Below are 13609 nucleotides of genomic sequence, written 5' to 3'. Positions count from 1 at the left end.
CGCGCGCAGCTGCGCGTCGAAAATGGGTCACCTTGAATTCGTAAATTTTATCACAAAAAATAAAAAAATCGAGGCTCCTTTATTTATTTATCTACACGAGTACTCAGCAACGTTGACATTTTCGTCCATCTCGTTCGAACGTTTACGGTTAATCAGCCCGAGTGGATCTTACGCAAGATGTGTGGCACATTTTCACACGAGAACTTCGATGTAAAATTATTCTGAAAACCCGAGAGGTGCGCGCATTTCCAAGGATGAAATCCCGAATAATCACTCAAATTTGATCACGCGAATGGGGGGCTCAAAAAAGTAGTTTTTGAAGAAATAAATCCTTGTACGTGAAAAAAAATACTGAGGAAACTGCTGCATACGATCCTCGATGAATTTCACCGTAATTGTTTGCACTTCCGTCATTAAAATGGATTTGAGAAACAGATATTATTTGAATTTTCGGCGCAGGTTCATTTTTAAGATGGAAAACGAATTCGAGTGATGGCAAAGGAGGATGAAAAATATGGAAGGTCATAGCTACACACGGATTTTCCCATATGCGCGTAACGCCGACGGACTAAAGCTGTAACTTCATGGACATGTCTCTTGGGACCCGGTGACAGTAAATTTTTTTTGTAGAATTGTCTAAAAGCTTCGTGGCTATTTCCGAAACGACTTTTTCTACGAGTTTCGGGTTTGTTTGTTTTTTTTTCTGTTTTCTTTCGTTCGCACACCGTAATCGAACATGAGCCGAAACGCAGGTATAAAGGGGACGAATCTGTCACTTCCTCATCGACGTAGCCTTCAATCTCGGCTCTCGACTCAATTTGGAATCCAATTAAAACGTTCCTGAGTCATTTTGCCGGCTTGCTATCGGACCAGGTTATCGCGAGACTCAATTTCCTTCATTCGCAAAGGCGATAAATCGTCGAATCACATTTTTCAACGCTCGCTCTTCACATCCACCTTTGCATTTCACTTTTCCACTTTCTTCCATTTTTCTTCACTCGAAATTGAAATTCATGCTTGAATTTACACCGACGGATAGAAATTCGCTGTCGAAGACCGAAAAATATTCTCTTCAACTGCTCCGATGTCGCGATATTTTATCACCCGAACTACTATTCATGACCATAAAAGAGTTTGCAAATAAAAATTGAATTTGAATATTTCGCGATCTTCTTCCACGATTTCCCCCAAAATGTGCTTCGTCACATTTTTCCTTCACTTTCATTCATTTCACAATATTTGACTTTTTCATATTCGAGTTCTCCGAATATCGATTTATTTTCCTGATAAAAACAGCAAATTTCGTTACAAACGAGTTGCATGCCTTTTTTCCAAGCTTCCAGAGACGATTACAAATGGCTTTGCGAGCTCGCTCGTTAGGTCGTATAAACGTCAAGAGGAACGTCAAATTATCTCGATGTTTCATTTCGATCTCGAACGTAGGTGCGGGAAAAGTGAGGGCGCGCGCTGCCTTTATCGCATTTATGAAACTTTTCATTCGAAATTGAACGCGTGGAATCGTTCCCACCTGATACACCGTACAATTTTTGTTTTTCTCGCTGAGGCAAAGCCACGACTTCGAACGATTAATTTCGCCAGCTGGTTCTCACGATTTTCTCGATAATGAGAATTTTTTTAAGCATTTCTTTCGGCCCTCGTCATGACAACGCGAGCCCCGTATTTTCACATCGCGATTAATCAATTTTACACCGCAACTAAACGAAGCACGACGATATTGCTTCAATCATTTTTTTATTCAACTACAAAAGTGCAGTGTACGAAAAAAAGTCGATGAACGTCAGTCGATCACATTCATTACAGCAAGAGCACTGTAAGCTACAATTTTCTCCAACGACGTACTCGAATCTTCGTGATTTAAGGTGATCCTTTCACGAACCCGAATATTCTACAAATAACTGATTTTAAGGAAGTTGAGGCTGTACAGTCATTTTTTTTACCCAAAAGTGATGACCTGTACCTTTCAAAAGTTAGGCCAGTTTACAGTTTGGCAATTTTGCATACACTTTAAAGAAAATTTAGGGAAAAAAAGACGAAAAACTGGTGAAAGCTCAGTCGAAAACACGAACGGTGACGATCCTAGCCTCAAAAAACTGCACGGGAAACAGATTATTATTAATATAATCTCAGCAAATCTTCTAATAAATCTGAAAAAAATTGACATTATTCGGCAAGCCTCGCTCATGTTGCCCAAAAAATTTCATATTTTTAGCATCATTTTTAACAGAGATATCACTGAATGTGTCTTGACTTCCATAAGATTACATGTTATTTGGCCCAAATTGTTATTGATTTTTCTCAGCAACGACGCTCCTAAACTGTCTGAAAATTCAACGGATTTTTTTTTACACTTCACTTTATAAGATGCAGTCGGTTTAAAAGCGGTGACATCATTTTCATTCTAATGCCTCAACTTCCTTAAATAACAGTAAAGTAAAAGCGCATGCAATTTGATTGGCCAAATTTCAGGTCAGGTTATCGAACATTTAATGAAGAATTAAAACTTCAAAAATCGTTTAATTCATACGGGAGCTTATGGAGATTTCATCACCACCGAATTTATATTCAATAATTCATATACTAAATAATTCTAAATTCCTGATACAAACCGTCTCACGGGTAGAAAAAAAACGCGACTTCTCAGAGGTTAGGAATCACTCGGAACTCGAGTGCCCCAATTTGCGCCACCAAAAAATACGCTCATGCAAAAGGAATGCCTTAATCCTAAATATGAATCAGTACGAGAAAGGAAATCCGTGCTCAAAGAACGAAAAGAACGTGGCCGACCTCGAAAAGAGCAATATAAAATAGACCTTCTGAGTAAATCTTTTATTTTTTATACGTTTTATCACATTTTTAGTGCTTCTTTTTTTCACCTTCTCTCTCCCCCCTCATTTTTTATTCGTCCCGTGCATTATTTTCGTCCGCGCCAAATGTTTTTTTCTTGTACGTGCGAATTGAGACTATACTTCAACCTTACGGGCCGTTCGATATCCAGTTTACCGAATCGTCCCTTCGATTCGGGTGCTCTTTCCCCGTCCCACTCCGAGTCTCTTCTGTTCCTTTCGAGTCCCTCCTTTTCGCGCGCTTTCTTCCTCGATATTTATACTTTTTTCACAGAATAAGCGTCGCTTTCTATGGCTATGTAACTTCGACAATGATCAAGACTCCCTTTTTTTTCGAGGGAGTCATTATCGCTGCCCTTTGTCGCCATTATTGTGTGACCACTTTTCGCCCTCTTCGTGGCCGCCCTTTTTCCCGTATTTTTCCTCGTGGCTGTGCTCCTCTTCGCGTCCATCTTTCTTCTCGTGTCCCTTCGTCTCGTGCCAATGATGGCCTTTCTCGTGTTCGCCCTTCTCTCCGTACTTGTCAATGCGATGGGCCGAATCGTGGTGCCCGATTTTCTCGTGGCCGCCCTTCTTCTCCTCGTGCTCGTGATGATACTCGCCCTCTTTCTCGTCGCCGTCCTCCTCGTGCGACTCGTCGTAAAATTCCGTCTTCTTCTCGTACTCGTCCTTGAATTATTCCAACAGAATAAAAGTTCATTTTCAGCGATTTACTTGCACATTTTCGTTGTCTCAGGCTCGGACTTAAAATTTGGACTTTTACTGACGCTTAATGTTAGTTTGCTCGAAAGGAAATTGAAGTGCGCGAGCAGCCGGTGACGGGAGAAATAATTCTGTTCCCTGATTTATGAGGAATCGTCTCGAGCTACTTTTCTCATTGACACACGTCCTCGCTCGCAGAGACTACCACGAGTTAAAAATAATGGAGGAAAAAAATAACCTTTTTGTGGACTACGTGCTCGCCTTTAGTACTGTGACCCTTCTCGTGCTTTCCCTTTTCCGCGAATTCCGACTCTTTGCTGCCCTTCTCCCCACGATGATGCTCCTTGTGGTAGCCACTTTCCTCCTCGTGCTTCTTTTTCCCACCTTTTTCTTCGTGATACTCATTGTCGTGGTGCTCTTTGTCGTGATGGCCTTTTTTGGCTTTATCGTACTCGTGCCACTCCTTGTACTCCTGTTATCGGTTGGAACAACATTCGAGAGTCTTTAGTAGTTGAAAAAGTTTCAGACAAAAGGCAGCGGGAGCGATGAAAATTCATTTTCATTTCACGCCGATGAATCCGTCGAGTTAAAAAGATTGAGAGAAACTGCCACTGATTAGACGGGAAAACTTTGTCCCCGGAAACTGCGTGGTTTACTCGATAAAGCATTGAATCGATCTGATATTTGGACACGGGTCTCAATGAATGTTTCAGTGACCCCGATGGAGTCAGGTCAGTCGGAAAAGGCGGAGGAAAATTGTCATCTGAATGATTAAAAACGTACCTTTTCGGCTTTCTCGCCGCTGGAATTATGATGAGCTTCCTCGTGCTTTTCTCCCCCTCCTTTCTCACTTTCCTCCTCAGTCCCCTCGTCCTTTTTTGAGTCGGCATGAGTTTCGTGATTTTCTTCGTGTCCGGAGCTCGCGGGTACCTCGTCCTCGTAGTCTCGAGCATCGACGAGGCTGCTCGCTTGCTGGACAGACTCGGCAGGTTCGGCGTGATTTCTGACGGGAATTCTCGGCAGTCGCGTGCGATCGATCGACGAGTCTATCGATCTGATTTGATGGGTTTGCGGGGATGCTGCTGGTGAGGGGTTTTGTCGCTCCGAGTCCTTCAAGGGTATCACGCGGCTTCCGTAATGATCAGAGTTTTCGGGAACGAGCGTGGGCCGTGGAGCGACTGGTGAAGAGTTGATCGACTTGTAAGCGTCGTAGAAATCATAAGCGGGAACTTTCCCGCTGTTCCGACGATCCGAGCCACCGACCTCTCGGTTTTCAATGGAGGAAATTGGCGAAGAGAGCTTGTAATCGTTAGCGACGTATCCATTAATAATTCGGGGGACGGTCCTATGGGCCCGGCTCGGAGGTTTCACGGGCGCGATCAAAGTGTTTTGAGGATTGAACTGCGGCACTTGCGACAGCGACGGGGAAGCGGGCGCGCTCCTCGATTCGCTTCTGTAATCGTCGCCGTCGACTTTGTCCGAGTTTGTTCGCCTTGCCGGCTTACCGCCTTCCATTAACCGCTCATTTTTCACATTTTCTGAGTTTACGTAACGTTCTCCGACGTATTTTTGGTGCCCAGCGGGCTTACGGAGGTCCTCCAAACTCGACTCCGGCGAGGCTTCCCCAGCTCCATAGGTCACACGCGGTGGGTAAACGTTTTGTGGGTATTTCGTCGCAGCCACGGACCTCCTTTCGTTTTCATCACCAACCGGAACACTCGGTTTTGCATTCGAGTAATAATGCTGGTACGGGTAGATCGGTGCACGGACCAAATTGGACCGAGCCGCTGGGCCGATCGTCGTCGCCAGGTGGCCGTAATCGACGGACTGCGTTGGCGCACCGACGAACCTGTTGGCAGTCAGAGCCTGCAATTCGTTGGCAGCTGGATGAAAACGCGGTGAACTCTGTCTCGATTCTGGTTTAGCTGGGACTTCCTCACTCCCATAATCAGCGTACTCGGATTCGGTCGATTTGGGACTTGGCGCAGCGCCGTTTCGATACGATCTGGAAGGATTCGGGTCCGCGTTCTCCTCGTAAGAGCCACGAGCCGGAATTACCTTGGCGTCGGATGTCTCCTTGGCGGGATAAACCGCGGGGGAAGAGGTTCGTTGGCTGGGTCGTCTTTGCTCATCGGACTCGTCGTAAGAGTCGTAAACTGGAATGACTCTGGAGTTCGATGTTCCCTTGTCGGGGTAAGCGGGCCGTTGGCTGGGCTGCCTTTGCTCCGGGGACTCGTCGTAAGTATCGTAACTTGCAATTGCCTTAACGCTGGGAATTTCTTTTTCGGGATAATCCGCGGAATAAGGTTTCCGTTGGCTGGGCTGCTTCTGCTCTTCGGACTCCTCGTAATAATCGTACTCGGCACTTTCCTCTGGGCTACTCGATTCGACGGATTCCTTCTCAGCGTTTTCAGCAGGAATATTCGGCCGGTTAGTACGCGCGGGAACGGCTGGGTAAGGCTCGGGATTCGACGGCCTTTTTGCCGGGCGAGACGGCAAATTGTAATTCAAGGAATGAATTTCGGAGGGCCCGTAATCCAAGTAATCACTTCGTCGATTAACCGGCCGAGGATGTTTCAAAGGCAGCGCGCCTGGCTCGTGGTATTTCCTTTGAGGGGCCACGGCAAGCTGATTCGGTCCGATCGTTGGGTAGGTCAAAGGCAATGTTGCCGGAGATGCTCGCGTTGCGGGGGGGAATTCCCTTCTGACAGACGCTGAGAAATTCGATACATTTTCTAAATCGCTGCCATTCCTTCTTGGGTGTTTTGAATATTCTTCTGCTTCCCGGGGAACGAGGATCTCTAATGGATCGTTCTTCGGGGGCAGGACTTTCAGGTGTCTCGGTCCGCGCAACCACTTTTCCTGGAGGTTCGACAGCTTTTTGTGCGTGTTCGAAGGCAACAACGACTTTTTTCCTGCGGCTTTGTGACTGTGCTCCGGCGTCGTTCGGTCTTTTTGGTAACGGCTCGGATCCTTCGAGGATTCGGTGATGGTCACCTGGCCTCGAGAATCATCGAAATCAGTTTTTGGAATCGTTGACCCTCTGACCTGAGTGCCTGGTCTTTCTGGAGTGGCTGTCAAGTTTCTTCGTCTGGGAACGTCGTAATGCACCTCCTCCGGCGGCCTGTGGCTCGTTGTTTCAACTAGGCAATAAAAAAAGTTCGAAAACTCATTCCGAAAGTTTTGCTTAAAGGTATACGAAAATATCTCAAGAGTCAATGTTAACGAGCTGTTACAATGAAAGCTTTTAACAAATTGATCGTTCGCGACAATTGGAAATTTGAAAAAATCCATTTATCACTCATTCGTTGGAGCTTTTAATGGAAAGGTCGACTTTAATGTTCACCGTTAGGAGTCTCGGTGCTCGTTGTTTCCTGGACATCGAGTTTCTGAGGCTCGTATTCAGCAATCGCTAGAAGATCCTCGAAGTTTTCAATGTCTTCGTATTCCTCGTGGTTCCTGGGTCTCGTTCTCGTACGGATTTGTGACTGGGCAATTTCTTGATCGCTGGTCGTCGTCGATCGATCAATCGGTGATCGGGGGGTGGTCGATAAATTTTCGATCATGAGCAAAGGACTCGAAATGATGCTACTCAAGTTCGAATTTTCAGCCTGAGAATCCGACAACACTATTAATTGGCCGGACGAGGCAGCTTCCTCCAAAAGATTTTTCAGCTCGACTTCGATCTCTTTCTCTTCTTCGATCAAGCCAAGCAGGCTCGTCGTGGGTTCCAAATGTAGAGAAACATTTTCGAAACTATTCAACGAGCTCGCATTGTCAGGCACGCGGACTGAGCTTTCGTTGAACTTATCCTGAAGCGGAACCGTCGACGAGTTGCTCAAACTTTTGTCAAAATCCCCCTCGTTGGTCCCCGTGGAAAGACTCACCTACAGCAGACAAAATATTATTCAGTGCGCCGAGATTCTACAATTCGTTATCACACCTCAAATTAAAAAAATCTTTCAAAATCTCCTGATTTACTGTTGGCCGAGCAGGGCGAAAATTATCGAAGCAAAAGTTCCATTTTCCAATTTCTTCATTCCCTCACCGACTTATATAAGAAAAATGATTTTTCTACATGTGATAAAACATAGAGCACCCGACACGCTAAACAAAAATCCCCAAAAAATCGGTGAACAATAAAACAACAGTAAAAAATTAAGTACCCAATGAGTGAGCAGCACAAAGAGAAACGGGTTTCTTAAAGTTGCCATGATAAGTCACAACCCTGGAAACTGATGCTTTTAGACGAGAAAAATGTTAACTATAGTCCTTCGGTCCCATATCACGAGCTCTTCGCACGCTACTGAAAACCATTACTCCGAGTTTCGATGATTTATCCACGAAAAATAGTGGTCTCAATTACGTTGGTTACGATTTTCACGGAGTGGGATCGAGGGAGGGAGCGAGGGAGGCGAACAGATCACTTCATTGTCGTGATCTGGACCATGGCTTCCTCCTTTCTCCCTCGGCGTTGCATCACGAAACTACACATTTCATTCCACTCCACTGAAACGTAGAATCCACGAAATCCTCGCGAAATGAAGCCTCGAACGGTACTTCGTCTTTAAAAGCTGACGCGGAGACCTTTTCATTTTTCCTCGCCCTGTGTCGTTTGGGCGATTGTTCAAAATGTTCGTAAATGCTGATTGTTTACATAAACTTTCCTCCCACTGATTTACAATATTTTACAAAAAATAACAAATAGCGGACACGTCAAAATTGAATTACACAATATTCGTGTACCGACGTTTGTGTCCAAAGTTTTTAAGGCCTTACATGCGTTCAGAATTTAAAAAAAATCGATTCTTTTTTACGGATTATTATTCTCTATAGTTTTAAGCGTATTTCTGTGGAAGTCGATTGTAAAAATTCCCTATAAGCTTTTTCTGGCACGGTCTGCATGATAACACGTACAGTTTTTTACTTTTTGATGCTTTTTTTTTTAATATTTGAAATTGTTTTCTCTACAGTCTAGTATTGTGATTGAAAAATGTAATAAAAATAATAAAAGTGTGACACTTATGACACAAAATGCACACTTTATTTGAACTGCCGTAAATTGCTAAATTTTTCGAATTTCAAAAAATCCGGCTCGACGGACTGTAACAACAACTTTATTTTACAAGAATTTTTTTACGTTTTGCAGATCCATCAACATTTCAAGAAGAAATTATGCAGACCGTGGAGCAACTTTGTTTTCACAGTGCTTCGGGAAAGGCGATTTTTTGTGGTGTAATTTTTGAAAAAAAAATGAAATAAATTTTTTTACAAAGTTTAAATACTAATAAACAATGTGCAAAAATGATTTTTATTAATTTCTTATGCTATCTCTTCTAAAAACAGTTTTTCTTTTAGCGCGTTTTAGGCACTGCTGGACGTATGTAAAGCGCTAACGGAAATGAAATTTCTTAAATAGATTAACATTTTTTCGCGAAAAACTTGAGCGTAAATTAAGCGCCGGTAGCATTTCAACTGCGGCTGTAAAACTCGGATATCAGCGTCTCGAGTTTCCCATTCGTTACGTCCCTTGCCTCACACCGAACTTTTATTTATCATTAAGTACACAAAATAATGAGAAAATATTACAATTATTTGGGCATATTTTGTAAGAAGTATATTTCCCAAGTGATTTATAATCGAGCAGTACTTTTTGCATGAATTTATTTGAAACTTTTCGCCTCTTTGCATGGCCATGCAATACAGCAGAGGCTCGAATACGGGGAAGGGAGTAAAAAGAAACTTCGCTCGTATTGCATTACGAGAATTCGATCAATAATAATGATCACAGCGATGGAAAAGTGCTGGCCGAACTGTGACCAATTTAACGCTAGGTTTTCACTTTTTACGGAATCCATGGAATTCATCGTCGCCTATTCATTCAGTGTGTAAACGGAGACAGCTGTGTACACGTTCGAAAATTGGCAATACGAGTCCGGGTCTTTCATACTCGAATTATTCGCTGGCTAAATTCTCGTTTTATTTGAAAATGCATTGCTTGTACAATCGTATCAGCAATCTATCGAGCCTGCGAATTTAGCGAGGATCCAAAATTCGATTAAAAATTTAGGAGAAATCAGTTTTTTGGATTACTCGGAAGTGGAGCTTGGATTTTCGAAACATCTGAGTAAAGGTTCCAACTAAAAGAGGAAAATACACTTTGGGCAGCAGACAACACTCGTTCGATATGAAACTATTGATATTCCTTGAATAACTTGAAAGCAGAAACATCAAAAATGAAATACATGGATGAACGGTTTATCTTGTCGTTTTTAAAATGTAAAATTTACTATTCTTCCTCGGACGTCATTTTGCCGGGGACTGTACGAGCAGTTTATTCTTAAAAGCTTCGCCTCGGACTTGTAACTAAAAAGTACATTATCACCTGTCGATCTCTCGAGTGACCACGATAACCGCATTTCCTATTGTTCATCGAGCGATGAAACCGCTACGGTCGGTCACGTTATTGACGATGCTCGACGTTCGCAATAAATACAGTAAAACAAATGATTTCGTCACAGCAGTCGTCCTTTAGTGGGAGGCTATTCATTGGAAACGCGCGGTCTTGGAACGGTGTGAGACGTAAATAAAATTGAACGTTACATCTCGACGACTTACGAAATAATAAAATCGTCACGACCCCAATCATGAAGTTCGAAAAATGATCCTCCAAACTCTTCGGATCTTTCAATCTTTTGAAATAATTCTCCAAAAAGTCTTTTCTTAAAACAATCCTAATCAAGTTTTCACCTCGCGAATGCTTAACGTTTGCCTTTTTTGAATGACCATTTCTTGCCACCGTGGGCCCCTCCCTTTTTCCCATGATGCTCGTGGTGGTTGTGATGATGACTGTGGCCCTCGGACACCTTGTGACCTTTTTTGTCGGCGTCGTGATGACCCTCTTCGTACTTTTTCTTCTTTCCATGATGACCCTGAGGAAAAAAGGAAATTTACTTTTTTTTCGTCACATAAGCTCGGAGGGTTCCCAAGCAAAAATGTCTGACTCGCAAGTACGTTGGTTATTAAACAGTAAAGGAGCAAGAAATCTGACCTCATGACGATCGGAGTCGTGATGAGCCTTTTTCAAATGACCGCCTTCATGGGACTCGTGATCCTTGTGATAACCGCCTTCCTCTTCCTCGTCTTCGCCCTCGTGAAACTCGTCATAAAAATTGTGTTTCTTTTCGTACTCGTCTTTCTTGAAAATATTGTGTTCGCCTTTGGTGCTGTGGCCCTTTTGGTGTTTCCCTTCCTCCTCGAAGCTCGAATCCTTTTCGCCCTTTTCCCCTTCGTGGTGTTCGCTGTAATGGCCCTCTTCCTCGTGTTTTTTTTTCTCGTGCCCCTCGGATTCCTCGTAATCATGCTCGTGTCCTTCAACGTCGTGACGGCCCTTTTCTCCCTTGTCGAATTCTTTATGAGCCTCGTAACCCTATCAATTTAAAGTGATCAAAACAGAAGTCAAACAAATACACACGTAGGACGTCGACCTTTCAGGTTCGAGTCAACACTCCAAACGGATATTCTCAAATTAAGTTTTTCCAACGTTCTGGACTCCGGGATAGTTACCTTGTCGCCTTTTTCTCCCGAGGTTTCGTGGTGATCAGCCTCGTGTTTCGTTCCACTGCCCTCTTCCCGGTGTTTCGTCCCTCCGTCTAAAAATTTATACATACATAAATCTCAATAAATACTGAAGCATTGAATCGAGTGTTAATGGGACATCCTGGCTTTAGAAAGTCAAAAAAATTTATTGCTTTCGAGAATGTTTTTAGGATATACGGAAATAACTCACCACAGCGAACTTTTCGGTGTATAGTTTCAAGGATATTTCAAGAGTACAAAAACATTTTTTTCATGTGAGAAATACTAATTTGCACATGCGGTTCATGCGCAAAGTCTGATTGTCGGAATTTCTCAGCTGCGTATACAATGTGGAGATCGTAATTATTGTCTGAAACGAAAATTCCAAATTTTTTTCCATTTTCATGCATTTTCCTTCCATACGAACTTATGAAAACCCGAAAAATTGCGAAATTCTATATTCACAGCACGCTGAAGTGATATTTTTCTTCTTTAGAAGCGTTTTTTTTTTTCAAACTCGCTAAAAATATAGAATTTCGCAATTTTTTCGGGTTTTTAAGGTTCGTATGAAAGGAAAATATATGAAAATGGGAAAAAGAATGTGGAATTTTCCTTTCAGACAATCGATTTTTTGACTTTCTAAAGCAGGACCGCCCCTTAATTAACGAACTTTAATAGAGCTACAAAAGAGCTTTTTCCTCGAGAGCACTCCAGAAAGTAAGACTGAAATTTGAGTCTCATTTTCGGTCGGATAGCGTTTGAGAAAAAAAAAATGAGCAAGATTGAAGCAACAATACGAACCGTGATGAGTGGCAGAAGTTTCCGAATCTCCGGCGTAACTGAATCTCATTGGTCTCCTGAGAATTTTTTTAATTCCCTCACAATCGTTGATGCTAAACAGAACGAGAATGAAACTAACCGTCAAAAAAATTGGTCCCTTCATGTTGGGCGACGACGCGACCGTTTAATTGCTTCTTAATACATCGATCGTCAAGGCGGCACTGATATCTCGAGAAATCCGAACGGAACTATTATATCCTCCGATTCGCATTCGAGATGATTCGAACCTTCGTTTTTTAACCGGAGAAAAGACGAAGGAAAGATTTTATCTCGAGGAAAAAACGTGACAACGGAGACTGACAGCGGAAACTCAGTCTCATCGATTCGCTAAGCTCGAGAACACCATTTTTTCACTGCTCCAATACCGAAACTACGTCGGAGCTAGCATCGAACTTGATAAAAAACGAAAAAGAACTCCTCTTTGTGGCCGTTACTCAGCCTCCACTTTCACTCTCTCTTGTGCAAATTCATTTTCAAGTTTTATATACAAATAAACTTCCGCACCAACCTCCACCGGATACTCGACTGCCTTTCTTCGCTCGAACACACATTCTGTAAAAATAGAAAAAAAAAACAACAAAACTTTTGTTGCGTGCATTCGACAAAGCGTTTCGTCTCCACAACGAAATGTTTGATTTTTCCACCAACAAAATTTCGTTCCAGTAAACAAAACTTTTTTTGGTGGCTTCCAATTTTTGGTGGCTCAACATAAGAAAAAATGTTGAACACACGCGACAAAATTTTATGACGAAATATCGTTTTCTATTTTTATTTCATTCTTCGAGCCGCTCATATTATCTTAGCCAACGAATTTCACATACTTCGTTTCTCATTATCATTATCATCGTGAATGATTAGAAATGAATTTCCAAAAATATGCTAATTTGAAGGAAAAATATTTACGTTAATCGATAATAATCAATGACGTAATTATGTAATTATTGAGAATAACATTTCTCAATGGCATGTACCACAGATAATGAGCCAGTTGCCAACATGGCTGAGGTAGCCGAGAACAATGTTCAAACAGTTGAGAAGAACAAAGGCGACTTAAGGGAAAAATCCGCGGTACAAACAACCCCTCGAAGTTCGCTTCATCCCCAACTTCTTTATCCCAAGTTTCTTCATACCGTTCCATCCTCCTTTAGCGCCTTTATCGTTTTTTTCATTCGTCCCTGCAGGAGCTGGGAACCGCGTAAGTCTTTTTCTCGAGATCGTCAATACTTTGTCGACTGCTTTGAGACTGTGCTAAAAGGCTCGAAGGAAGAACAAGAGTATTATTAAGCAGTCGGAGCTGCAGCGTTTCGAAAGTGTTCTTTTAATTCATCGTCCACGTATACGAAGTGCGAATGAGACGCACGTCAACGTCGACAGTCGCATGTACAGTCACACAGTCATCACATGCCACCGGGCATGCTCAAACCCCTCGTAAACTTACTAACGAGATATCGGTAAGCAAATTAGGGGTGTTGGAAAAATAGTGTCTATAGAGCCTGGAGGATAAAATCGATATATAGATACGTATATTTGGTGTAGGAATGCGCGAGTCGTTCCGCCGCGAATCGGCCTACCTGCGACCTTCACCTTTTCGCGAGTGCATTCATTTTTCGATGATTTCTCGTGCC

The 13609-nt window shown here is 42.7% G+C and overlaps 3 protein-coding genes across 6 annotated transcripts; all 3 read right to left on the bottom strand.

Moving 5' to 3' along the window:
- Positions 1-2931: 2931 nt before the first annotated feature.
- LOC122406123 (histidine-rich glycoprotein-like) lies at positions 2932-5321 on the bottom strand. Its single transcript, XM_043411354.1, has 3 exons — positions 4350-5321; positions 3805-4038; positions 2932-3533 (listed from the first exon to the last, which is right to left on the bottom strand). Exons 1-3 carry the CDS (start codon positions 5079-5081, stop codon positions 3210-3212), a joined length of 1290 nt encoding a protein of 429 aa, XP_043267289.1. The 5' UTR covers positions 5082-5321; the 3' UTR covers positions 2932-3209.
- LOC122407341 (uncharacterized) lies at positions 5152-8516 on the bottom strand. The gene is made up of 4 exons (XM_043413498.1): positions 7733-8516; positions 6913-7453; positions 5254-6709; positions 5152-5194 (listed from the first exon to the last, which is right to left on the bottom strand). Exons 1-4 carry the CDS (start codon positions 7778-7780, stop codon positions 5152-5154), a joined length of 2088 nt encoding a protein of 695 aa, XP_043269433.1. The 5' UTR covers positions 7781-8516.
- A 201-nt stretch (positions 8517-8717) lies between these two features.
- Positions 8718-13300, bottom strand: LOC122406124 (histidine-rich glycoprotein-like). Of its 4 annotated transcripts, none has more exons than XM_043411357.1 (6): positions 13115-13300; positions 12489-12536; positions 11946-12037; positions 11133-11218; positions 10618-10995; positions 8718-10498 (listed from the first exon to the last, which is right to left on the bottom strand). In XM_043411357.1, exons 1-6 carry the CDS (start codon positions 13120-13122, stop codon positions 10328-10330), a joined length of 783 nt encoding a protein of 260 aa, XP_043267292.1. In that variant the 5' UTR covers positions 13123-13300; the 3' UTR covers positions 8718-10327. The 4 variants fall into 4 exon arrangements, with proteins under 4 accessions (XP_043267292.1, XP_043267291.1, XP_043267290.1 ...); XM_043411356.1 differs by having other exon boundaries at positions 12493-12536; XM_043411355.1 differs by having other exon boundaries at positions 12489-13300.
- Positions 13301-13609: the final 309 nt, after the last annotated feature.

The sequence above is a fragment of the Venturia canescens genome, chromosome 2, assembly GCF_019457755.1.
Source record: "Venturia canescens isolate UGA chromosome 2, ASM1945775v1, whole genome shotgun sequence".
NCBI lineage: Eukaryota > Metazoa > Arthropoda > Insecta > Hymenoptera > Ichneumonidae > Venturia > Venturia canescens.
The sequence above is the reverse complement of the archived record's forward strand: the minus strand, read 5'-3'. Positions and strand labels throughout refer to the sequence as shown.